At 37.6% G+C, this 26953-nt stretch overlaps 1 protein-coding gene across 1 annotated transcript in view; it reads right to left on the minus strand.

Annotated features, from left to right (window-relative positions):
• ESR1 (estrogen receptor 1) overlaps positions 1–26953 on the minus strand; it is a 253311-nt gene that overhangs the window by 64513 nt on the left and 161845 nt on the right. The window contains exon 6 of the mRNA XM_082633739.1: positions 17321–17459. Coding sequence (XP_082489865.1) covers positions 17321–17459 — 139 coding nt within the window. The remainder of the gene's footprint in view (positions 1–17320; positions 17460–26953) is intronic.

A 26953-nucleotide genomic window follows, 5' to 3' on the forward strand; every position in this document is an offset into this window, starting at 1 on the left:
TGTGGTATTATAAGACCAAAGAAAATACTGACTGTGTGCTTTTCATTTCTCTTGCATTTGATAAAATAGAAAAACAGGTAAAATAATGAATAAGAATATATAATGACTTAGAAGTGCCTCTTGAAGCATCACAAGAGAAATATGATCCTTAGTATTTGGATTAGGAGCCTACAAGAAGTCAATAGTAGCAAAGAAGAGGTTGGAGTTCAATTACAGATCATAAGGGCATATAACCATGACACTAATAACAAAGAGAATTGTAACTTTACATAAGAAATGGAAATAGACATACTAACTTCATTTACTTTGAAGTGAAATTCCAAACTTCTATCCAGTCATAAAATTAAAAGCTGTAATCATAGAAAAATATCCAAGCAGTACTAATATCTTGTCAGAAATAATATTTCAAAAATGTGTAAATTTTGGTCATCTACCACAGAGGCTTAATAAATCTCTGCTGAAACCCCCTGCTGCCCTCCTGCCAGACCCAAAAGACCAACATATGGAATGATCTTTTAGAGTTATCTATATTAGCATGCACTTTTAGGCAGGATAAATGTATAATGAGTATCGTTAGTTATGCTGGCATGGAAATGTCAAGAATGAACCAGTTTATAAATGTAAGTATAAACCAGGGTTTGATTTTCCCTTACATAGCCATTAGAAAGTGAAAGAGGTACAGTTGATACAACAGAAATACAAAGAATCATAAGAGACTACTGTGAATAATTATATGCCAACAAATTGGAGAACCTAGAAGAAATGGATAAATTCCTAGAAACATACAACCTACCAAGACTGAATCATGAAGAAATAGAAAATCTGGACAAACCAATTACTAGTAAGGAGATTAAATCAGTAATCAAAAACATACCAATAAAGAAAGGGACCAGATATCTTCACTGGTGAATTCTACCAAACATTTAAAGATGGATTAATACGAAACTGTCATGAACTCTTCCAAAAATAGAAGAGGAAGGAATAATTCCAAATTCACTTTACGAGGTCAGCTTCACCCTGATACCAAAAACAAAGACACTCTAGAAAAGAAAATTACAGGCTAGTATCCCTGATGATGCAAAAGTCCTCAAAAAATATTAGCAAACCAAATTCAATAATACATTAAATGAATCATATACCACAATCAAGTGAGACTTACTCCAGGGATGCAAGAATGGTTCAACATTCACATATCAATCAATATCGTACACCACATTAAAAAAAGAAGGATAAAAATTATGTGATCATCTCAGTAGATGCAGAAAAAGCTTTTGACAAAATTCAATATTCATTTATGATTAAAACTCTCAACAAAGTGGGTATAGTACCTCAACATAATAAAGGCCATATATGACAAGCCCACAGCTAACATCATACTCAATGGTGAAAAGCTGAAGGCTTTTCCTCTAAGATCAGCAATAAGAAAAGGATGCTTTCATCACTTTTATTCAACATAGTATTGAAAGTCCTAGCCAGAGCAATTAGGCAAGAAAAAGAAATAATAAGTATCCAAATCAGGAAGGAAGAAGTAAAACTGTCACTATTTTCAGATGACATGATACATAAAACCCTAAAGACCAAAAAATTGTTAGAATAAATGAATTCTGTTAAGTTGCAGGATTCAAATGCAATATACAAAAAGCAGTTGTGTTTCTCTATGTTAATAAGGAACTATTAACATATAGTCCCTTATTAACATATATTATGATGCATTTACAATTGCATCAAAAAGAATAAAATACCTAAGAATAAATTTAGCCAAGGAGGTGAAAGACCTGTACACTGAAAACTATAAGATGCTGATGAATGGAATTGAAGAAGACACAAATAGGTAAAACTATATCTCATGCTCATGGACTGGAAGAATTAATATTGTTAAAATGTTCATACTAACTAAAGCAATCCACAGATTCAATGCAATCCCTATCAAAGTTCCAATGGCATTTTTCACAGAAAGAGAACAAATAATCCTAAAATTTGTATTAAACCACAGAAGACCCCAAATATCAAAGCAATCTTGAGAAAGAAGAACAAAGCTGGAGGCATCATGCTCCCTGATTTCAATCTATATTACAAAGCCATAGTAACCAAGACAGCACGGTATTGGCATAGAAATAGACACATAGATCAAGGGAACAGAATAGAGAGCCCAGAAATAAACCCACACATATGTCGTCAATTAATTTATAACAAAGGAGCCAAAAATATACAGTGGGGAAAGGACAGTCTCTTTAATAAATGATGCTGAGAAAATTAAATAGCCACATGCAAAAGAATTAAACTGGACCACTATCTTATACCATATACAAAAGTTAACTCAAAACAGATTAAAGACTTGAACATAAGACTGAAACTATAAAACTCCTAAAAGGAAACATAGGTGGTAAGCTCCTTGACATTGGTCTTGGCAATAATTTTTTTGGATTTGACACCATAGCAAAGGAAACAAAAGCAAAAATAAACGAGTGGAAGTACCTCAAACTAAAAAGCTTTCATACAGCAAAGGAAACCATCAACAAAATGAAAAAGCAACCTACCAAATGGCAGAAAATATTTGCAAATCAAATATCTGATATGGAGGTAATATCCAAAATGTATAAACAATTCATACAACTCAATAGCAAAAAACCAAACAACCTGATTAAAAAATAAGCAGGGGATGTAAAGAGACATTTTTCCAAAGAAGACATACCAATGGCCAACAAGTACATGAAAAGGTGCTCAAACACCACTAATCATCAGGGAAATACAAATCAAAACCAAGAGATATCACCTCACACCTGTCAGAATGGCTATTATCAAAAAGAGAAGAAATAGGGATTGGTTCAAGATGGCGGAGTAAAAGGACATGCTCTCACTCCCTCTTGCAAGAGCCCCGGAATCACAACCAACTGCTGAACAATCATCAACATGAAGACACTGGAATTCACCAAAAAAGATACCCCACATCCAAAGACAAAGGAGAAGCCACAATGAGACAGTAGCAAGGCACAATCACAATAAAATCAAATCCCATAACCACTTGGTGGGTGACTCACAAACTACAGAACACTTACACCACAGAAGTCCACCCACTGGAGTGAAGGTTCTGAGCCCCACGTCAGGCTTCCCACCCTGGGGGTCTGGCATGGGAGGAGGAATTCCTAGAGAATCAGACTTTGAAGGTTAGCGGGATTTCATTGCAGGACTTCAACAGGAATGGGGGAAGCAGAGACTCCACTCTTGGAGGGCACACACAAAGTAATGTGCACATTGGAACCCAGGGGAAGGACCAGTGATGCCACAGGAGACTGAACCAGACCTACCTGCAAGTGTTGGAGGATCTCCTGCAGAGGCAGGTGGTGGCTGTGTCTTACCATGAGGACAAGGACACTGGCAGCAGAAATTCTGGGAAGTACTCCTTGGTGTAAGGCCTCCCAGAGTCCGCCATTAGCCCCAACAAAGAGCCCAGGTAGACTCCAGTGTTGGGTTGTCTCAGGCAAAACAACCAAAAGGGAGGGAACCCAGCCCCACGCATCAGCAGACAAGCGGATTAAAGTTTTAATGAGCTCTGCCCACCAGAGAAACAGCCAGCTCTACCCACCACCAGTCCCTCCTATCAGGAAACTTGCTCAAGCCTCTTAGATAGCCTCATCCACCAGAGGGCAGACAGCAGAAGCAAGAAGAACTATAATCCTGCAGCCTATGGAACAAAAACCACATTCACAGAAAGACAGACAAGATGAAAAGGCAGAGGGCTATGTACCAGATGAAAGAACAAGATAAAGCCCCAGAAAAATAACTAAATGAAGTGGAGATAGGCAACCTTCCAGAAAAAGAATTCAGAATAATGATAGTGAAGATGATCCAGGACCTCGGAAAAAGAATGAAGGCAAAGATCAAGAAGAGCAAGAAATGTTGAACAAAGACCTAGAAGAATTCAAGAACAAACAAACATAGATGAACAATACAATAACTGAAATGAAAACTACACTAGAGAGAATCAATAGCAGAATAACTGAGGCAGAAGAACGGATAAGTGACCTGCAAGGCAGAATGGTGGAATTCACTGCTGTGGAACAGAATAAAGAAAAAAGAATGAAAAGAAATGAAGACAGCCTAAGAGACCTCTGGGACAACATTAAACACAACAACATTCGCATTATAGGGGTCCCAGAAGGAGAAGAGAGAGAAGAAGGAACTGAAAAAGTATTTCAAGAGATTATAGTTGAAAACTTCCCTAACATGGGAAAGGAAATAACCACCCAAGTCCAGGAAGCGCAGAGTCCCATACAGGATAAACCCAAGGAGAAACACGCCGAGACACATAGTAATCAAATTGGCAAAAATTAAAGACAAAGAAAAATTATTGAAAGCAGCAAGGGAAAATGACAAATAATACACAAGGGAACTCCTGTAAGGTTAACAGCTGATTTCTCAGCAGAAACTCTACAAGCCAGAAGGCAGTGGCAAGACATATTTAAAGTGATGAAGGGGAAGAACATACAACCAAGATTACTCTACCCGGCAAGGATTCATTCAGATTCGATGGAGAAATCAAAAGCTTTACAGACAAGTAAAAGTTAAGAGAATTCAGCACCACCAAACCAGCTCTACAACAAATGCTAAAGGAACTTCTCTAAGAGGGAAACAAAAGGGAAGAAACGGACCTAAAAAAACAAACACAAAACAATTAACAAAATGGTCATAGGAACATACATATCGATAATTACCTTAAACGTGAATGGATTAAATGCTCCAACCAAAAGACACAGGCTCACTGAACGCATACAAAAACAAGACCCATATATATGCTGTCTACAAGAGACCCATTTCAGACCTAGGGACACATACAGACTGAAAGTGAGGGGATGGAAAAATGATATTGCATACAAATGGAAATCAAAAGAAAGCTGGAGTAGCAATACTCATAACAGATAAAATACACTTTAAAATGAAGAATGTTACAAGAGACAGGAAGAACACTACATAATGATCAAGGGAACAATCCAATAAGAAGGTATAACAGTTATAAATATATATGCAACCAACATAGGAGCACCTCAATACATAAGGCAACTGCTAACAGCTATAAAAGAGGAAATCGACAGTAACACAATAATAGTGGGGGACTTTAACACCTCACTTACACCAATGGACAGATCATCCAAACAGAAAATTAATAAGGAAACAGAAGCTTTAAATGACACAATAGACCAGATAGATTTAACTGACATTTATAGGACATTACATCCAAAAACAGCAGATTACACTTTCTTCTGAAGTGCGCACGGAGCATTCTCCAGGATAGATCACATCTTGGGTCACAAATCAAGCCTCAGTAAATTTAAGAAATTTGAAATCATATCAAGCATCTTTTCTGACCACAACTTTATGAGATTAGAAATCAATTACCTGGAAAAAAACGTAAAAAACAAACACATGGAGGCTAAACAGCACATTACTAAATGACCAAGAGTTCACTGCAGAAATCAAAGAGGAAATCAAAAAATACCTAGAAACAAATGACAATGAGAATACAATAATCCAAAACCTGTGGGATACAGCAAAAGCAGTTCTATGAGGGAAGTTTATAGCAATACAAGCCTACCTCAAGAAACAAGAAACACCTCAAATAAACAATCTAACCTTACACCTAAAGGAACTAGAGAAAGAAGAACAAACAAAACCCAAAGTTAGCAGAAGGAAAGAAATCATAAAGATCAGAGCAGAAATAAATGAAAGAGAAACAAAGAGAACAACAGCAAAGATCAAGAAAACTAAAAGCTGGTTCTTTGAGAAGATAAACAATATTGATAAACCATTAGCCAGACTCATCAAGAAAAAGAGGGAGAGGACTCAAATCAATAAAATTAGAAATGAAAAAGGAGAAATTACAGCAGACACCACAGAAATACAAAGTATCCTAAGAGACTACTACAGGCAACTCTATGCCAATAAAATGGACAACCTGGAAGAAATGGACATTCTTAGAAAGCTATAACCTTCCAAGACTGAACCAGCAAGAAATAGAAAATATGAACAGACCAATCACAAGTAATGAATTTGAAACTGTGATTAAAAATCTCCCAACTAACAAACGTCCAGGACCAGACGGCTTCACAGGTGAATTCTATCAAACATTTAGAGAAGAGCTAACACCCATCCTTCTCAAACTCTTCCAAAAAATTTCAGAGGAAGGAACACTCCCAAATTCATTCTATGAGGCCACCATTACCCTGATACCAAAACCAGACAAAGATACTACAAAAAAAGAAAATTACAGACCAGTATCACTCATGAATACAGATGCAAAAATCCTCAACAAAATACTAGCAAACAGAGTCCAACAACACATTAAAAGGGTCATACACCACGATCAAGTGAGATTTATCCCAGGGATGCAAGGATTCTTCAATATAAGCAAATCAATCAATGTGATACGCCATATTAAGAAATTGAAGAATAAATACCATATGATCATCTCCATAGATGAAGAAAAGCCTTCTGATAAAATTCAACACACATTTATGGTAAAAACTCTACAGAAAGTAGGCATAGAGGGAATCTACCTCAACAAAATCAAGGCATATATGACACACCCACAGCAAACATCATTCTCAATGGTGAAAAACTGAAAGCATTTCCTCTAAGATCAGGAACAAGACAAGGATGTCCACTATCACCACTGTTATTCAACATAGTTTTGGAAGTCCTAGCCACAGCAATCAGAGAAGAAAAAGAAATAAAAGGAATACAAATTGGAAAAGAAGAAGTAAAACTGCCACTGTTTGCAGATGACATGATACTATACATAGAGAATCCTAAAGATGCCACCAGAAAACTACTAGAGCTAATAGATGCATTTGGTAAAGTTGCAGGATACAAAATTAATGCACAGAAATCTCTTGCATTCCTATACACTACTGATGAAAAATCTGAAAGAGAAATGAAGGAAACACTCCCATTTATCACTGCAACAAAAAGAATAAAATACCTAGGAATAAACCTACCTAGGGAGACAAAAGACCTGTATGCAGAAAACTATAAGAAACTGATGAAAGAAATTAAAGATGATATAAACAGGTGGAGAGATATACCATTTTCTTGGATTGGAAGAATCAATATTGTGAAAATGACCATACTACCCAAAGCAGTCTACAGATTCAATGCAACCCCTATCAAATTACCAAAGGCACTTTTTTACAGAACTAGAATAAAATATTTTAAAATTTCTATGGAGACACAAAAGAGATCCTGAATAGCCAAAGCAGTCTTGAGGGAAAAAAACGGAGCTGGAGGAATCAGACTCCCTGACTTCAGACTATACTACAAAGCGACAGTAATCAAGACAATATGGTACTGGCACAAAAATAGAAATATAGATCAATGGAACAGAATAGAAAGCCCAGAGATAAACCCACGTACATATGGTCAACTAATCTATGACAAAGGAGGCAAGGATATACAATGAAGAAAAGACAGTCTCTTCAATAAGTGGTATTGGGAAAACTGGACAGCTGCATGTAAAAGAATAAAATTAGAACACTCACTAACACCGTACACAAAAATAAACTCAAAATGGATTGGAGACCTAAATGTAAGACCGGACACTATAAAACTCTTAGAGGAAAACATAGGAAGAACACTCTTTGACATAAATCACAGCAAGATGTTTTTTGATCCACCTCATAGAGTAATGGAAATAAAAACAAAAATAAACAAATGGGACCTAATGAAACTTAAAAGCTTTTGCACAGCAAAGGAAACTACAAATAAGACAAAAAGACAACCCTCAGAATGGGAGAAAATATTTGCAAATGAATCAATGGACAAAGGATTAATCTCCAAAATATATAAGCAGCTCATGCAGCTCAATATTAAAAAAACAAACAACCCAATCCAAAAATGGGCAGAAGACCTAAACAGACATTTCTCCAGAGAAGACATACATATCGCCAAGAAGCACATGAAAAGCTGCTCAACATCACTAATTATTAGAGAAATGCAAATCAAAACTATAGTGAGGTATCACCTCACACCAGTGAGAATGGGCATCATCAGAAAATCTACAAACAACAAATGCTGGAGAGGGTGTGGCGAAAAGGGAACCCTCTTGCACTGTTGGTGGGAATGTAAATTGATAGAGCCGCTATGGAGAACAGTATGGAGGTTCCTTAAAAAACTAAAAATAGAATTACCATATGACCCAGCAATCCCACTACTGGGCATATACCCAGAGAAAACCATAGTCCAAAAAGACACATGCACCCTAATATTCATTGCAGCACTATTTACAATAGCCAGGTCATGGAAGCAATCTAAATGCCCATCAACAGATGAATGGATAAAGAAGATGTGGCACATATATACAATGGAACATTACTCAGCCAGATAAAGGAACGAAATTGGGTCATTTGTAGAGACGTGGATGAATCTAGAGACTGTCATACAGAGTGAAGTAAGTCAGAAAGAGAGAAACAAATATCGTATATTAACGCATATATGTGGAACCTAGAAAAATGGTACAGATGAACCGGTTTGCAGGGCAGAAATTGAGACACAGATGTAGAGAACCAACGTATGGACACCAAGGGGGGAAAGCAGTGGGGTGTTGGGGGGGTTGGGGGGATGAATTGGGAGATTGGGATTGACATACATACACTAATATGTATAAAAAGGATAACTAAAATGAACCTGCTGTACAAAAAAATTAATTAAATTAAATTCAAAAAAAAAAAAAGAGAAGAAATAACATGTGTTGGTGAGGATGTGGAGAAAAGGGAACCCTTCTGTGCACTGTTGGTAAGAATGTAAATTGGGTGGCCGCTATGGAACACAGGATGGTGGTTCCTCAAAAATTTAAGAATAGAACTACCATATGATCCAGAAATTCCTCTTCTGGGCATTTATCCAAAGAAAATGAAAACACTAATTTGAAAAGATATCTGCACCTCCATGTTCATTGCAGCATTATTTACAATAGCCAAGGCATGGAAGTAACCTAAGTGTCCATCAATGGATGAATGGATAAAGAAAAAGTTTATATATATATACATATATATAATGAAATATTATTCAGCCATAAAAAGACGGAAATCCTGCCATTTGTGATAACATGGATGGACTTTGAGGGCCTTATGCTAAGTGAAATAAGTCAGACAGTGAGAGACACATCACAGTATGATATCACTTATATGTGGAATCTTAGAAAAAAACAAATCCACCAGGCTCAAAGATACAGAGAACAAATTGGTGGTTGCCCGAGGTGGGTGGTGGGCAAAATGGGTGAAGATAGTGAAAAGGTACAAACTTTCAGTTAAAAGATAAATAAGTTCTGGGGATGGTAATGTACAGCCTCGTGACTATAGTTAATAAAACTTTACTGTATATTTGAAAGTTGGTAAGAGAGTAGACCTTAAAATTTCTCGTCGTAGGAAAATATACAACTATTTGTGGTGATGGATGTTAACTCGACTTACTGTGGTGATCATTTTATAATACCTACATATATCAACTCATACGTTGTATACATATGTTGTACAATATAATGTTATGTCAATTGTATCTCAATTTAAAAAAAAAGTGATGGAGGAAGCTAAACTAGACACGAATGATGTGGGGTGTGGTGGAGGCTTGCTTATAATGTCTTGCTTTTGCCTGCATTCATTTGTACACCAATATTACTCTACCACTAGACAGTGAGTTCCCTGAGGATAGGTCTGCCTCTTACACATTTTTTTCATATCCTCCAGTATCAGGCAGAACCCTAGAGACATGGACGTACTCAATAAATATCTACTGAGTTGACTTAAACTGAATCCTAACTAACACAGACTTGAAGTTGTGTTATCTCCCTTTATCAATGGATTTTAATTGCACTCATAGAACAAATGAGGATCTTTCCAATTCCGACTATGGAAAAGCAGCTGCGATTAAAGCAGATATGAGAGAGGGATTATGTGATTACCTCTATGTAGCATGTGTGACTTAAATAATATCAAGATATTTTAGAATTAAACTGTCAAAAATATTATGATGATTGTATTTTAAATCAATTAGCAAGTTTAATTGTTAACAATTTATGGCAAATGCAAAAATAATGTGGTAGGTAAACATGTAAGAAAAGTTAAATTAACCTCTTACACAGGATTAATTCTTTGGTTGGAATTATGCCTTTTCCTCTGGAGCAATTTTATATTAAGTGGATCCTTACTGTTTATAGGCTGATTCCTCTTGAGGAGTTAAAAACTTGTGGCTTAGCACCCTTTATAACAAAGCACTATTTAATTGCTTTGTTTTTAAGGTGAAATCTTGATTTGAATGTTTTGCTTTTTACCTTTTTCCAGTAGAACCCCTACAGGTGCTTTCATGATTGAAGGTCTTGTTGGTCAAATTGACTTTTTCCAAAACTCCAATATGTGTGTGTGTGTGTGTGTGTGTGTGTGTTTAATATTTTTATTGAGATATAATTCACATATCACATAATTGACCCACTTAAAGTGTGTAATGAAATTGGGTTTTAGTCCAATAGATATTTTGATACCTTTTCAATCAGAGATAGCAGTAATATTAGCAGCTTGGCTAATTTCTCTCTTCTTTTGGCCTCAGTTTTTCTTCTCTGCAGTTTACAGTTTCATATTCCCAGGATTTGTCAGAACTCTGCACCAAAGACTTTAAAGAATCAATCAATTGGCATCTGCTCTTGAGTAATTCAGGACTCAGAACTGGAAAGAACCAAAGGATCCAGAGCCAAGAATACAAGCTGGTAAAACCCTTTGCTACTTGTATTCTCACATAATGAATAAAATATAGTATAGAAGATAACCCAACACACTACTGTACAGATTAAAGAAGTTACATAAAGGTTGGCTTCCTTTCTTTTCTTTCCTCATCCAACTCTATAAGGTAGAGCAAAAAAAAAAGTTATGAACAAAGTTCTTGGGATATGAATGGGCCATATAGGGATGCAAACCAACACAAGCCTGGAAAGTTATGAGGGACTCCAGCAAAGCCACTGGAGTAACCGAAACTGTCTCCTGCCCAGGACTGACTTTGCTGAGGAGCTGATCACTCCCCCACCCACCTGCTGCCCCTGCTACTATAATATCCCCCTTCAGTAGAGCATACATTTTTCAGAGAGAAGAAATCTAAAAAGGGAATATAAAGGGAGGTCCTTCTTTTTATGCCCAAGAAACCTTTAAACAAATTACATTCTGAATTTATCAACTTATTTCCGAACTTTCCTTTTTCACTCTTCCAAGTGAAAAAAATCTGCAAAGAATTTACATCAAGTTTTACACAGGGAAAAAAATTTAAAAGGCCAATAAAAAAAAGTCCAGTAAAAGCATTTGCTGGAAGCATTGTTTCATTTGCATGTTTTTATCTGCATGTTTTTTTCTGAAATATTTACAATAAATAACTTGAAATGAGCATGCTCTTGCTTCTAGAAAATGACGTTTTTTTCAGTTTAAAGTGAATTTATGGTCTGAAAACAGTCAGCTATTTAGTAGAAGAAGCAAAATGTTCTCTCCAGTGCAACAACCTGTTTTTCTCTTAAGGAAGAGAACTTATTCCTATTCCATGCCTACAAGTCAAAGAACTTTCTGTTGTCCAATATTATTTCCTACAGACAGAGCCTCCTGATGCAGGAGCGATGGAAAGAGCTAGATCAACAACCCTCTGGCCAGACGCTTGGTAGAGGGAATATTCTTCTTGTCGAATTAAGCTTTGCTTTCAAATGGATGAATAGTTTTTTTTCTCTGAGAGTGAATAGGAATCGAAAGAGAGTGCTTTGGCTTCACTGAGAAATCCGCAAATATTTCTCAGAATTTGTTAGCATGGATGGCGCCAGCAAAACAGAATTTAGACAGTGCTCTGGAAACTGGATAGTCTTACTGAACTGGCAATTTACACTGTGTCCTCTAACATCACATCTGCCTTCCAGCGATAGTAAACTTTACTCCTGCAAAAACAAAGAGATCCCACAAGGAATGACTTATATTGAACACTTTTGCTTCTGTTTTCTGTCTCTGTTTTTCCAGGGTGAGCACTCAAGCAGGACTAAACGAAGAGGTGCATTCCTAGTTGACACAGAGGACATATTTTGTGTTTTCTGGTGCCAAAACACACCAAAGGATTAGGTGCTAGAATGGAAAATGAGTTTTCTCCATTTCCTGATTACTTTCACAGGTGTTCTTATTATCTTTAACTTCCCTCTTATAAAATACACACACCTACACACACACACTGAGAGAAATTACTGGGTTCTATATTAATACCTGATAATAAGCTTTATTTCTTGGTTTTCACAGGAAGAGAAGACTGCATTAAGTGCTTGGAACTCACTGCTGCAAGATACAGGGAAGAACTGGAAACTGTGGGTAGGCTAAGTGGCAAGGATAAAATTAGCCTTCAAGCATATGACTACCAGGAAAGCTATAAACTACCAGAATCAAGATATCATGGGTTATCATCGGGAGTAAATCAAGCAATAACTCTTTTGAATTGGATGCTAGATAGGAAATACAGTCCTCTGCTCACAAGTGTGGGATGGTAACCCGGCAATTTTTTTATATTCCTATAATCACTAAACCCCATTTGCCAATACTAACATTGAGTAATTACAAGGAAAGACTGAGGTATATTCTATCCTCTTGATAGCCTTGGAAAGCGCAAGTGCCTGTATTTGCAAAGAAGGCTTAAGAAAACAGGATATCATTATAATCTATCACAGATAAACCCTTGTCTCTAGTTAGCAACGTTGATAATCCCTGGGTGACAGGAATCCTTGGGACTTCTGGCTTTCTCTTGTCTCCATGTCTGTGCAGATGTAAACACCCTATGGAGGCCGACTTTGCAAAGGTAGTATCACCAAGCCTGAGATAAAATAAAAATGATGCAGCTAACACTCATCTTTTGTTTACCAGCTCTCAAATACTTGGCTTTGAAACTCATGGATTTCTACAGTTTGTTACAAAAAATGTTTACAATGTGCAAAAGGATGGGAAAAGAGCAAAAGGGAGATCAAGGTGACTGATGTTAATCAGAAAGCTGAATGTTATCAAAAGGGTTGGGAGCCTGCAAGGCAAAAACATAAACAGTGCTCTCAACTATCACTCAAAAGTCATCTTCCAGGTATATAAAATTTCAAATGGGTTGCTGGTCACAATATTTTTTACTGTTATGCATATATCATTGTCATCAAAAGCAGTTATCTTCTAATACCAAGAGAGTGACTTAATAATATTGAAATTTTATAATATTTAGGTACATGTTAATAATTAGAAAAATATAGAAAATTATATACTATAGACCATATTTTAAAAAATAATATTATTTATATAATTTTTATTTATTTATATATTTTTCTAATCATTAACATGATTAGAAATGTATGTATGTAAATGTTCTTAAATGTATTAAGACCTGGAGGATTTTACTCCATAGTGGGTCTAGTGATGGAAGAAAAATAAGATCCTCTGTTTATCTTCATTCAGAATTTAACAGGTTTGTGGAATATAAGCAGAAGTATAAGCATAAGTCAAATGCACTTAGTAATTTAAAAAATCCTTTCGAAACAAATGTATCTTAATTTCTTCAAAGTCTAGAAGGGTCTAAACCAGGAATTAAGTAGCCCTGAATAAGATGTGAGTGAGTTTGATGACAAGAACAGTTGAAATGACCATCAGAAGACGTGGCTTCTCCTGACTCTGCCATGAGCCACCGGGGGACCCTGGCCAGTGCAATTAACAAACACTTAGCGGGGATCATGGAAGACTTTGTTCATTGGAGGGGACAAAAAGGTGAACAAGGGGCTTCCCTGGTGGCGCACTGGTTGAGAGTCCACCTGCCGATGCAGGGGACACGGGTTCATGCCCCGGTCCGGGAAGATCCCACATGCCACAGAGTGGCTGGGCCCGTGAGCCATGGCCGCTGAGCCTGAGCGTCCGGAGCCTGTACTCCGCAACGGGAGAAGCCACAGCAGTGAGAGGCCCGTGTACCGCAGAAAAAAAAAAAAAGGCGAACAAGTTCTGGTTCCTGCCTGCACGAAGTTCATGAGCTGAAAGGGAAGATAAGACATACAATCATAACTTACAGGTGACAGAAGGAGAATAAGGGAAGCAGAAACCAAACCCCATGAGAACACAGACAAAGAAAAGGCTACTTTCTGGCTAAAGAGGAGAGAGTTTTGAGGAAGCTTTTCTGGAAGAGTAGCATCTGAAATGGCCTTAAAGAAGGTCCCAAGATTCTGACGAGGAATCCTAAAGGTACAGGGCCTTTCAGAAGCAGTGGAAAAAAACCTTGAAGAGTGAAGTCAAGTTCGTGGCTCTCAGGCTGAAGTCAGGGCCCAGGTGTTTGTTAGCCTGGATAAGAGCTCACCAGGCTCACTTAATCCCCAGAACTCCGTTTTGGACTCAAAGCCACTGGCCTTCCTCATTACATCATCTGACCCGCTCTGCTGATGTTTGTGTCTGTGACACTTGCAACAGGGATTCATAATTATCAAGGTAAGAAGTCTAGACAGTACTTTCTAAAGAAGGGAGAGAGCCAATGGAAGCTGAATCAGGAAGCATCAGGATGACAGCTGTGCCTTAGAAAGAAGTCTCTGGCAGCCCTGTGGTGAAGACACTGAAGGCAAGAGGGCCAGTGGCCGAGAAAGACAGTGGTGGAGAGGCAAGCCTTTGGGGGGGGCTGACTTGGACCTGTGCTAGGGGAGGAATGGCGACAAAGGGGAGGTGTGGATTTCAGAAACAGGGCAGGAAGGACTTGACAGTTAACTGGATAATCTGGTGGGGGGAGTGGAATCCATGGTTAACTTGAACTTGACAGCTTCAGTGTCTAGGTGAATGCCACTAATAGAAAAAAAGAAAAGGAACAAACGTGGTGAGGAAGATAAGGTATTCAATACTGTGAGTCTGAAGAGCTTATAGGATATTGAAATGGGAAAATCTAGAGTAGTGGTTCTCAACCAGGGACAATTCTGTGCCTCCCTTCCCCCCACACAAGGGGACATTTAGAAATGTCTGGAGATATTTGCGGTTGTCATCTCTGGGGAAAGGGATGCTGCTACGAGAGCATCTAGTAGGTTAAGTCCAGGAATGCTGCTAAACATCCTAAAATACACAGGACAGTCCTCCATAAGAAAGACTAATCCAACCAAAAATGTCAATAGTGCAGAAGTTGAGAAATCCTGGTCTAGAGGTAGTAGGAACTTCCTATCTGGAATTTTAGAAAGTAGGAATGGAGAGAAATGAGAACTCAGTCACTGACACTGCAGTGAGAAACATGGGAGAAAATTAAGCACACTGACAGTGTGTGGAAAAGAAAGGCAGGTGGTTGATAAGATCCTACACAATATCACCTTGCTGGCAAAATGAGTTTCATCGGGGTGAGGTGATGTCACAAACGCTTTCATATCTAAAATGCAATGCCTGATGATTGCTCTCAGGAAGTGTGTACCTAAGAAGGCAAACATGGATGAGGTAGTAAATCATGGAACCCATCAATTCAGTCAGGAATGTCCCCAATATCCTAAACCCTGAAGACACCTTCCAGTCTATTGTGGAGAAACATTGTATGTGGTCTATGATTTTCATCTGCAAATTTATTATAACTTGGTCATGGAATGACATGACTGTAACAGAAAAATTTTTAAAGCAGCAGAAGAAAAAGGAGGAGGAGGAAGAGGAGATAGGCCAAAAAAAAAAAAAAAAGAAGGAAAGAGGAAAGCAAAGGAAAACAGGCAAAAAGAGGTGGAAGGGAAAAATGACAAGAGAAACAAGGGAAGGAAAGGGAAGGGAAAGGAAGGAAAAGAAGTGAAGAAGCACTGTAGAGACATCCTCTAAAAGGCAGGCTAAATACCGTGTGAGGGCAGTTCTACGGAACCAGACCAGTGACCGTTCTCGATCAGTCCACAAAACTGTGATACGGGACTATATTCCATGGAAAGAAAGAGCTGCTTGTTGAACAGCATCATCACTGTTGACGATGCTATAATAACACAAAATGATGAAAAAAGCTATAATAACACAAAATGATGAAACAGTAACCAATACGTATACAATTCTCCAGTATTTAAATAAATAAAGGCTGCCAGAACTCTGTTCCAGGCGGCTTGGCAGGTGTAGGGAAGGAACCCAGAGCAGGACAGGAGATGAGGGGGCAGCGTGACGCTCCGAAAGGAAGGAAAGCACAAAGATGCATCGCATGCAACCTGGCAGCCTTGGACTGATGAGCAGAGGCAAAAAAAAAGTCTGCAAAAAACAACTAGAAGATGGATCTTTCTTATTCAAATGATTACGTCATCTGTAAAGACAAGGTATATCTAGTAACAAAAGGTCACAGCAGCAGAGCAGAGAAGGCACTGCTGATGAGGAAAGAGTGTGAAGGATGTGTGCACAGGGCAGGAGCCAACCTGAGTGTGCCAGAGACAGACAGATCTTGAATTCCAATCCTGGCTCCACCACCGGCTAGCTCAATGCTCTTTGTAAGTAGCAGAATGTCTCTGAAACTTAGCTTCCTTTCTGGTAAAACGTGAATGATAAGGCTTCCCGGGAGTGCTATGATGATTAAATGAGATCATGTATGTAAAGTATTCAGCACAGCAGCTGGTGCTGGGTAGGGACTCTGTCAGTGGTAGCTGCTGTTAAATAATGTCTAAATTCGATTACTCTAAGCAATGACCGAATAAGAAAGAAGCATAGGACTCACATTCCAAGTCAACCCAAATAGAATACATGCAATAAGGTGGCACAGTTGAAAACTGAAATCTTCATTTTCTAAAATAAGCAAGTTAACTTTTATGAATTCATAAAACTGGAAGTGGTCTTCAGAACTCTGTTCAAATTTCTTCATTTACTGATGGCAAAATTGGAAAAGGAAATGAAGAGACTATTGTGGTTTGGATGTATGAGCCAAAAAAAGATTTTAATTAAAGGAAAGTTACTCATCATTCTTTGATATAACACAAGATGAAGGTGAAGTTAGAAAATTACAGTTCATAATTTTGTAAATACACACAAATACATATGTGTATATATATTGATACATACATATGTGTATATATATTGATACATGCATATATGTATATATAAATATACATATACAATATACATGTATATTTTAGAAATGAGAGAGCTAATCTGGGGAGACATCAGGCAGACAGTTATCCTTAGCCTTCTGTGAACTCGACTACCCTACATCACCGGAATCCACCCATTTGTAAATATATCTGATAAAGTTCTTGGAAGGTTCGTGGAATGCTGAATAAAGGAGCTTCAGGATCAAACTGGTGATTATCAAGAATGTGCTTCCCCCAAGCTACAGCTAGGTCACTCACCTGTCCAGGAGCAAGTTCGGAGCAAACAGGAGCTTCCCTGGGTGCTCCATGGAGCGCCAGACAAGACCAATCATGAGGATCTCTAGCCACGCACATTCCAGAAGGTGGACTTGATCATGGAGGGTCAAATCCACAAATCCTGAAACAAGACAAGAAAACCCTGCTGACTCAAATGAAAAGTAATGCTGGTGAAATGAATGCAACCAGGGATTTGAAGTGATAGGGTCTATTTTCTATTAGGTGGAAAAACATAAATTAGAAGCACACAATAAGAAAGTCAAGTAACTATTTTTTAAACCTAGCATATCAATGAACTTTACTGTGGCATTTTCTTAATGTCTTAGTGTCATATCTACAGAAACATACTAACTTAAGCAACCCACTTAGTTTTCTATAAAGTTCTGAACTTAGTGTTAAAATGTGTATGCTTTTTACTTAGACATTTCTAATAGTCCTATGTGATTATTACATTTCATTTCTGTTTCAGCTGAAGATATTTAGGTGCAGGAAATTTAAATTACTTGCCCTAAACCAAATAGGAATTGGTGCACAGGCAGGACCAAAGTCACTAAATTTCTACCTCTTTGCTTCACCACTAAGCCATGCTCTTTTTTTCACACCATGGAAAAGAAAGACTAATACAATAGAATGTGTAAATAAATCACTCGGGAGAGAATGAGTCAGATGAATAAAAGTGACATTATGGTTACTTCTGGTAATAAACACTAAAAAGTGCCCTTGTTTTCCAATGGCTTATTGGGAGAGTAAAGCTTTCTCCAGTCATCACTGACAATATGGTGGATGCCTAATAGTAATCATAATAGTAAGAAGAAGGAGGGAGAGAAGGAGAACGGGAAAGAAGAAGAAGATCAATTGATTGAGCTTTTACTATGGGTTAGAAGTGATGCTAAGTACTTCCCATACCAATCTTTAAAGTATTTATTAACACAATAATTCTCAGAGGTAAGAACTCACGGGGATATCATTTTACAGATAAGGAAACAGATGTTCAGAGAGCTTATATACTTGTTAAGGTCAGAGATGGAAATATAATCTCCAGAACCTATGCCCTTGACCACAAGTGACAGTACTTCCTATGTGCTGCAATTAATTGTAGACTTTGGATCAAGTGACTAAATAAATCTAACCACACAAATTAAGACATGCCAGAGTGACAAGGGCACTGCATAAACAAGATGTCCATAAAGTTTGCTCCTTTCCAAATCGGTTCCCTGTTCTTTTGCCCTGAGGTACCCCCATCACATTTCCTTCCTCTCTCTCTCTGCCCTCAACCCTTTGTTCTCTCTTATCCATGAGATGGGTCTAGGAATCCCATTTTTCTTTGTCCTCTTCTTTATTTTTTTCTCACTAATATTATACTTTTATTAGTTATCTATACTTGTATTTACTAAAAAGCCAAAATGTAAGTTTATTTTCCTTAAGCAGTAGTAGTGATGGTTTGCCTACTGAATGTTTCTTCTTGGGGGTGTTGATTAAAGAATCAGCATTAAACAATTAGCTCATCATTTCTTATATACTTAAGTGCCATCTTTCATATAATCCTTACCACCAAGTAGATGATGATCCACATAGAGAAACCCAAGGTGGAGAAAGACCTCAGAGTGTAAGCCCCCTCTAGCCACCATCCCATAACCAAGCCTCATTAATTCTATCTTTAAAGTAACCATAAAATTCTTTTTCTCCTTTCTATATTTCCACCATTACTGCATTTATTTAAATCTCCAAGAGTCTCTAACCTTTTTGCCTAACTTCTTTAACTCAGCATAATTATTTTGAGACTTACCTATGTTGTTACATGTATAAATAGTTGATTCTTTTTATTGCTGAGTGGTATTCCACTCAGCAATAAAGAATAGTTGTTCTTTTTATTGGATATAGCCAATAACTAAATACAATTTACCCTTTCATTGGATATTTGATTTACTTCGGGCTATTACAAATAAAATTGCCATGAGCAATCTATGTACAATTTTTTGTATGGACATATGCTTTCATTTCTCCTGGGTAAATATTTAAGTGTACTATGGCTGGATTATAAGGTAGGTATACAGTAGGTATATGTTTAACTCTTTAAGAAACTGCTAAACTGTCTTCAAAAGTGATTGTTCCATTTTACATCTCCGACAGCAATGGACGACAGTACCAGTCTCTCCACATCTTCAACCAATACTTAGTATGGTCAGTCTTTTTCATTTTAGACATTCTAGTAGATGTACAGAGGTATCACACTGGCACTGTGATTTTAATGTGCATTTCCCTAATGACTAATGATATTGAGCATCTTTTCATGTGCTTCTAACAGATCATTATCTTACACTATATTCACATTAATTATGCATGTATCTGTAAATCCTGCTAGACTATGTACTCATTAGAAGCACAAAATGCATAATTCTATCAAATTCTGCTTTTTTAATGTCTAAATTTATTGCACCTTCTGCTACATCATTCAGCCATGCCAAAGCCAATTAACAGTGTAGAATTTATCAGAGCAAGTGTCTTCCCACTGGAAGGGGTGGGTTTCAGTCACACAAAGCAGGACTTGCAACTGGAGAGAAAATGGGCAGTTCTGTTCATAAGAAAAACTAAGGGATTAAAAAACAGTGGACTAGCCTTGCTCTGGAAGAAGCACTGCCTAAGGCAGCAAGAAATGCTTCTGTTTCTCAGTAGCCAACGTCTAATGGGATATATCATCTCCAGTGAGCAGTGTTTATAAGGAAAACTCACAGGGAAGTTTTAATTCTTTAAGATTTCACCCCAATTTTTCAGATAAAGTCTCATAACAGCAATATAAACCTACCCTATAAATCAAACTTACTTTCAGAAATGTTAACATTCATGAGGTATTTTCTCTCTTCTCATGACATTCCCTGTTTGATGTGGAAAAAAATGTAATAGTGTGATAATGTCACCCATAATGAAACCTACACAATGTAATTCAATACCCTCCATAAGCCCCAAACAATCACGCAGGATGAGATTTAGAGGGTACCTCGAGAGAGAACTGCAGCCATGTAACCAATCAATTTTGGAAAACCAAAGGAGCATTTTCTGGTAGCAACCTTACATATTAAACTGAATCATACTTTTTAATTCTCACGTCAAAACTTCAGTGCTATTTAAGTCGGACAGTTTTAGTGGTCTTTGGGGAGTCTCAGAAGCTCACCATAACCATTTGTACCACAGAGGTCTGGTGATTATGAAATCTGTCTGCAGTATGTCTGTTAGTGACAGTTTTCAGTCTGAATCCAGCAGAATTGCTGGGTCCTTCTGTTGAAATGATGTAGATCTCTCAAAAAGGAATAGTCTGTTTAATTATCTTTCCCAGCTGTACATATTGCCTGCAGACAAGGGTTATTGTGTCTCTTCCAAAGTGTCCTCTGCAAGTTCCTGGGGCAGGGTTGCAGGGAGTGTGCAAAAACTGTCAATTAACCTTCTCAATGAATGTGAGGGCTACTGAAGGAAGTTACTGGATGGAGTGTCTCTTCCAATATACTGATCTCAATATTATTTTAACCACACAGGAGCTGCATGCTCTTTTGGTGTAGAATAAATGTCCTTTAAGACTCTCAATTCATATACAGTGAAGAAAAATAATGTAATAACTCCTAAACAAAATTATACTGGGCCAACTATCTATAGACACCGAGTTTCAATCCTTTGGCTTATTTTCCTTCGAAACAGGAAGAATAATCTATTATGTAACTTCAGCTGAATCTGCTATCATAACTTAGAGGCATCCAACAATGCCTTTCTTGAACACTTGAAAGTGTGGACAGTATGAAGGTGGGAGCTAGCAGCATCTATGGGATATGAATAGAGGCATCAGTGACAGAACTTCTTACAGGTGACACAGTGAGACATGATTTACCCCCCATCACTTAGGGACTCTCATTTAGTGACAGTGGCAAGGGGTCTTCAGGGCTGTGGAATCCACACCAGTGGGGTAGAATGCATACCTCAAAAGTAGTAACAGTAGTTTATTGAGACCAAGTGAAATCAGCTGCAAGGAAATCTCAGTTTATAAAATAAAATTTTAAGAGAAAGCGAACATGGGCCTTTTTCTCTAGTCTGCACTTACAGGTCTAGTAAATGAGTCCCCAGAGATAGGATATACTGGAAACAGACAGAAATACTTCCAGTCCTGTTCTCCACCTGTTATGTGGGCAGGGACCTGATGAAGTTGAGGAAGCCCTCTTTCAGATAAAAAGAGTCTCTCCATACAGACAAGCAGCTTGTTATTTCCAGCCTCATCACCAAGATATTTCTGCCTTCTTTCTTCGTTATAAGGTAACTGTTTTGCCTCCAAGATTTTCCACTGAGTTTTGACTGTGAAAGGAGCTCGTGGCATGTCTTTCCCCCTCCCTTGGGCCTCATGAGATCCTAAGCCCTCTTCCCCACTCTGCTAGAGACTGCCATACTAATTGCTTAATTTGCCTTGGCACACAGGAGATACTTAAAGCCTTACCCACTCTTACTGGGTGTGGCAAGACACTGCAAAGTGTGCCGAGAGCCTGAGGCAAAATGACTAATATAATACGAATGCCCCTTAAGTTCTGCACTGCTGTTGAGTAAAAGATAAACCAGAGTGGGTCTTCAGTAGAGGCAAGAGAAAAAAAATGAGGGTTACAGTAATTGTATTTCTTATTTCCATGGAATACAATCTATATGTTATAGATGCAAAACAAAGTAGAATCTCTGTGAAAAAAAAAGCAACTTTTTCCTGGGGAGCAGTTGTCTCAAAACTAGAAGCCAGGTGGTTGGTTCCCTTAGTAAATCCACTGGAAAAATATTAGTTTCCTGACCTTCAAAAAATTAGTCATGTTCTCAGTCATATGATGACCCCAATGTTCTCCAAAATGTCAGTTATAATATTGCCCATTTCATGCTTTCTGTTTTGCCTTAACTCAGTGAAAGAAGATTTAAATAATCATCTCTTTTCCCCTTGATGCCAAAATAAAATAAGGTTTTTTTTTCAAAAAAAAAAGAAAGAAACAACATATGGAACATGAGATTGTAGCATAAATCAGCTACAAACTGAATAAAACTTGGGATTTCTGAGAGAAAGCCTATAGAACAGATAATGTCAGAACAACCTAGATCCCAGCTCAAATGCTAAGCAGTCTTCACATCCTCCATTTTGTTGTGTTTTTTCTTTTCTTTTTCTCCACAAGATAGTAACTTAATGCCATACTACGAACCATGTACCTCATGGTATAGTTGACTATAACCTCCCTCCTCCAAATAAAAATATAGAATCTCCTTTATATGCAGCCTCATTATGGAGAGACCCATTAGAACTGTGATTCTCATTCTCTAACACTTGAAGATGTCTCCGTAACATATAAGCATTGAAAAATTCTTTTCAAAGAAATGAGTTTACTCCATTTAAATAAATAATGTAATATACCACTCTTACCAAATATGTACTACTGTTATAAAATAAAATGGTAAGAGACTATCACTTGTTTAGACATACTGAATCACAGTGCAAGAACATGGGCCTCCTACCAAGCCTGCCCCACGTCACATCCCTGTGTATTCTGGCTTTCCTCCGCTATAATAAAAGGAGGTGTTCCCAGGCCCCCTCTGGCAAACATCACCTATCCAAAGCCCTTATGCAAACACCGTACTAAATATGCACCTTGCCAATACCAAGCGGACACTTTCCAGAGGCTACAACATCCTCATCCTCAGGCCTGATTATTAGGTATTTCCAAGTCACTTCCCAAGATGTAACTTTTTGGAAGGTACACACCCTCCCTTCTCCCCCAACAGAATGAGGAAGACAGAAGTAATTAAAAGAGAATGAACCAAAAAGACACGTAGACCTGGCTTGAAATTATTCCATGGCCCACGGCCAGTTACTTAAGGTCTCTGAAAGCTCTTCCCATCTGTAAAATAATCATTTTGGGTTATTGTAAAAATGAAGGAGTTAGCAGATGTCTCAGTACCAGAGTGGCTACTCAGTGAACATTTGTACTCTTCCCTACTTCATCCCAACAGGCTGGAACTTCTGTCCAGTAGAAGGGAAGACCACTTTTGCAAAGTACCAAGAGAAATGTTTGGTTTTAAAATATTGGAGATTTAGAACTTCAAACTTAAATAGAGCACTTTGTGTTTGCCCTAAATCATGATGTCATGTCACGTTTTCTGTTTATTTTTTCTTTTTATTTATATGTAAAAAATAACCTAATAAAAAGGATAAAAGACTTCCTGGACATCAAACAGTTCTTACAAAACAACATTTTCATGATTTAAAAGTGGAGGGAACAAGAGCATGTGGATTATATTTCTCCTAAAATACATAAGTGAAAAAATGAAAAAAGAAAGCACGTTTGGGGTTTTATTATACTCAAAGCATTTCAAGATGTTTAGCAAATCCAGAATGCCGCTGTCTTCATGCACCCCTCCCCGACCAGCCCCAATATAAATGGCCCATGGCTTTCTATTGAACTCAGCAGACCTCCACTGAGGTCCTTTGTTGCTCCTTATTTGCCTTGGGGTAGAGAGGATGAATCTTACCCTGAGGTGACTACATGCCTTGGGAAATAAAGTGGTATTCTCAAGGCCATGCTAAGCAATAAAAACCAGTGGTAAGTGAAGAACTGAATGTGACAAAGTTGACATTTTTAAAATATGTCACATTTAGCATAGTTGACAGCCAAATTAATTTGAGTAAGGATTGAAGAATTCAGTCCAGAGGTTTTAAAATAAACAAAGGTACTGCCTTTTAAAAGTACTGGACCATCCTTCAAACACCCCTTACTTAGAAGACCATATGTTGAAAGAATTACAGATGATGAAAGTCATGATATCTATATAAATCCACGAACTTTCCAATCTTGACTCTGCAGACTGACAAGAGTGTCATGTTTTAGCTGACACTGTATGATGAAGACGCTATGACATCATTACTAATCCCGTTAGAACAGTGCAGCAGAGCTTAACACATTTTACTCTGTGACTTATTTTTACATATACAGATTCAAAGGTGGAGTTTCTATGGCACATCCAAAAGAAAAACCAACACTGTTGTTTGTGGTTATTCTCCTTCTTCCCCATTTTTATCTGAATGAAAGAGAAACAACAGAGAGCTTGCTTGGAAGGATCTGAGATATTTCCCAGACACGTCTCTTACAATGCATACATGAGAGAGAAACTGAATGCAGAAAATTGTCCTTCCTCTGAAAAGATCTTAGGTATACTGAGTAGGTTACTCACTGAGAAAGTAGGTTACTCACTGAGAAAGTAGTTTACTCATATCCAAAGACAAAACTGGCTTCAAGTTTGCTCAGTTGTTGCTTGGTTTTAAACACCCTCCCAGAACTATATTCAAGGAACCACACTCCTTATAATGCTCCTTTGAAAAATTGTTAGACTTTCCCACAAAAGTGTATTCAGACTCTACTTCAAAAAATTTCTAGAAGTTTTTCCTTACTTCAGATATCAGTGCACATTTATTGTTGAGTCATCGTACATGTCTCTGGATATGCATCTGTGTGTGTGATCTATTGTGGTTACATTTTACTCAACAACCAGTATTTGACTATGTTTACACATCAATGTATAGGACAAAAAAAAAAAAAAAGAAGAAAGTGTATGGAAGTAAATTACCTCTGATCTAGAGAGGTAATTGTAGAACTTCTCTGATTAGAAAGAAAAAATGGAGCACCTCAAGACTTTAAGTTTAGAATTACATATTGTAGCATATGTAAAATAATTTTAATACAAAGAAGGAAGTATTCTTGACTTTAAAGTGGAACTTCATAAAATATTTCCCTTAACCTTTATTTAGTGATTCAGTTTACCACACTCCTTTCAATGGCTAGATATGTATTTTCTTATTTTTCAAAGGTTGGATATATCTTAATTCTGATCACAGCATGTGTGAACTTGTGAAATGCTGACTATCTCCCTTTAAAAAATTATGTTCTCAATTTTTGTAGTAGGTGGATGTGAGAAAATGTCATTGCATCTTTGGTAAAGGAGTGGATGAAAGGTATTGAGCTGCATCCCGCATGTAAGCAATCATTTATTTGGCAAATTTCTCTCCAAATGTAGTAACAGGAAAAGGTTTTCCTCTCCTAAAGAATTAATGTGCTCCTTTTCGTTGGAAAATAAGAACACCAGGGTTTCTTAAAGACTGCACAAAGCCCTACCATCAAGAAGCACAGACATTAATACAATGTTCAAAAGCAGTAATAGTTTTCCCTGTTTCCTGGGGACATTATTGCCTGAGTCCTGCTTTTTCTGATCTCACTTTTGACTGTACTGTTGAATTACTAGGCACCTTGTATCAGACTGTGCAAAGTAGATAGAGGAATAAATCATTAAAGTATGTATACTTGTTTTCACACACACATAATTATCCTTTTTTTCCCTCCTTTTAGCAATAAGTAAGGTATGTGATGACAGATAAAGTCAGGAGAAAAGAACTAATCTCACAACTATATCTGACTCTAGAAAGAAAAATAAGTCAAGACTTTCAGGTATGAAGATCATACTTGGGGATCAAAAAAAATGTCCCTCAGAGAAAACAAAGCAGATGGCAACTCTACCTTGTTACCAATCCCATCTGTATTACACTCGGAGCCTTGGTTCATGAAGAGATGGTTGTCATGACAATAAGCATTTGAGAAGAGTTCTGGAGAAGCTGATGGATTTAAGAGTGTCTCCTAGCTTCCCAATTTTCCAAACGCACACAAAAATCCCATCCTCCAAATAAACAATTCTATTACTTCTTGTATTGGCTACAATTATCCTATATTGATGTTATAAAATTTTGCACTCTCATGTCAAAATCCTCCTTGGAGGGACAGAACAGCTCTTTACGCTGATACAGCACAGCTTGAAAGTAAACTGGTCTTTTATTTTTATTCAGCAAAGCAATTGTATTAACTACAGCTTAATTTTTTTCCCTTCCAAGCTCAGAAAGAAATCAATTTCAGCTTAAATGAGAAAGGGGAAAAAAGTAAAAGAAATTATTTTCCAGTTTCTGAGAGTAGATGGCAAACTAAAGAAGGAAAAAAATTAATAAACTATAAAGTGCTTAAGACTGTCCTTTGACATGCTTGTCAAATGGACAGGAAGGCCAGCACCACGGAGTGACTCTGTGATCTCTGATAAGGAGCACAGGCTGGCTGCGTTTAAAAGTCAACGAGCACTTGTACCTTGGAGCATACATTTTTTCCTGTGTACCTCATAGCAGACCTACAGAAGCATTTCAAATACTATTGTCATCAGTCTGAGTTTTCTGGATACCTGCGTGCTCCCCGTAAACACTACAAATGTCATCAACACAAAGACTGAAGGGGAAGAGGACAATCTCCTTTTTAGAGCAAGTTCCTCAAACAAATGAAAAATGATGATTTCTTCCTACCCTCACCCAGCTCAAGTCCTTTAATGAAACTAAAATTGATGACTATCTTATAATTTTAGGGAGTGTTTCCTCACACACACACACACACACACACACACCTGATTTAAAAGCTAGAGGAACACCTGTTGTTGCCGATTACCCAAGGACATCTCGTTCTAGAATGAATTAGAAGCAAAACAAGAGGCTTATTCTCCCTTTCCTTTAGTTAAATTCAGAAGGTTAAAATGGGA

The sequence above is a fragment of the Mesoplodon mirus genome (assembly GCF_964341445.2).
Source record: "Mesoplodon mirus genome assembly, chromosome: 10".
Lineage (NCBI taxonomy): Eukaryota > Metazoa > Chordata > Mammalia > Artiodactyla > Ziphiidae > Mesoplodon > Mesoplodon mirus.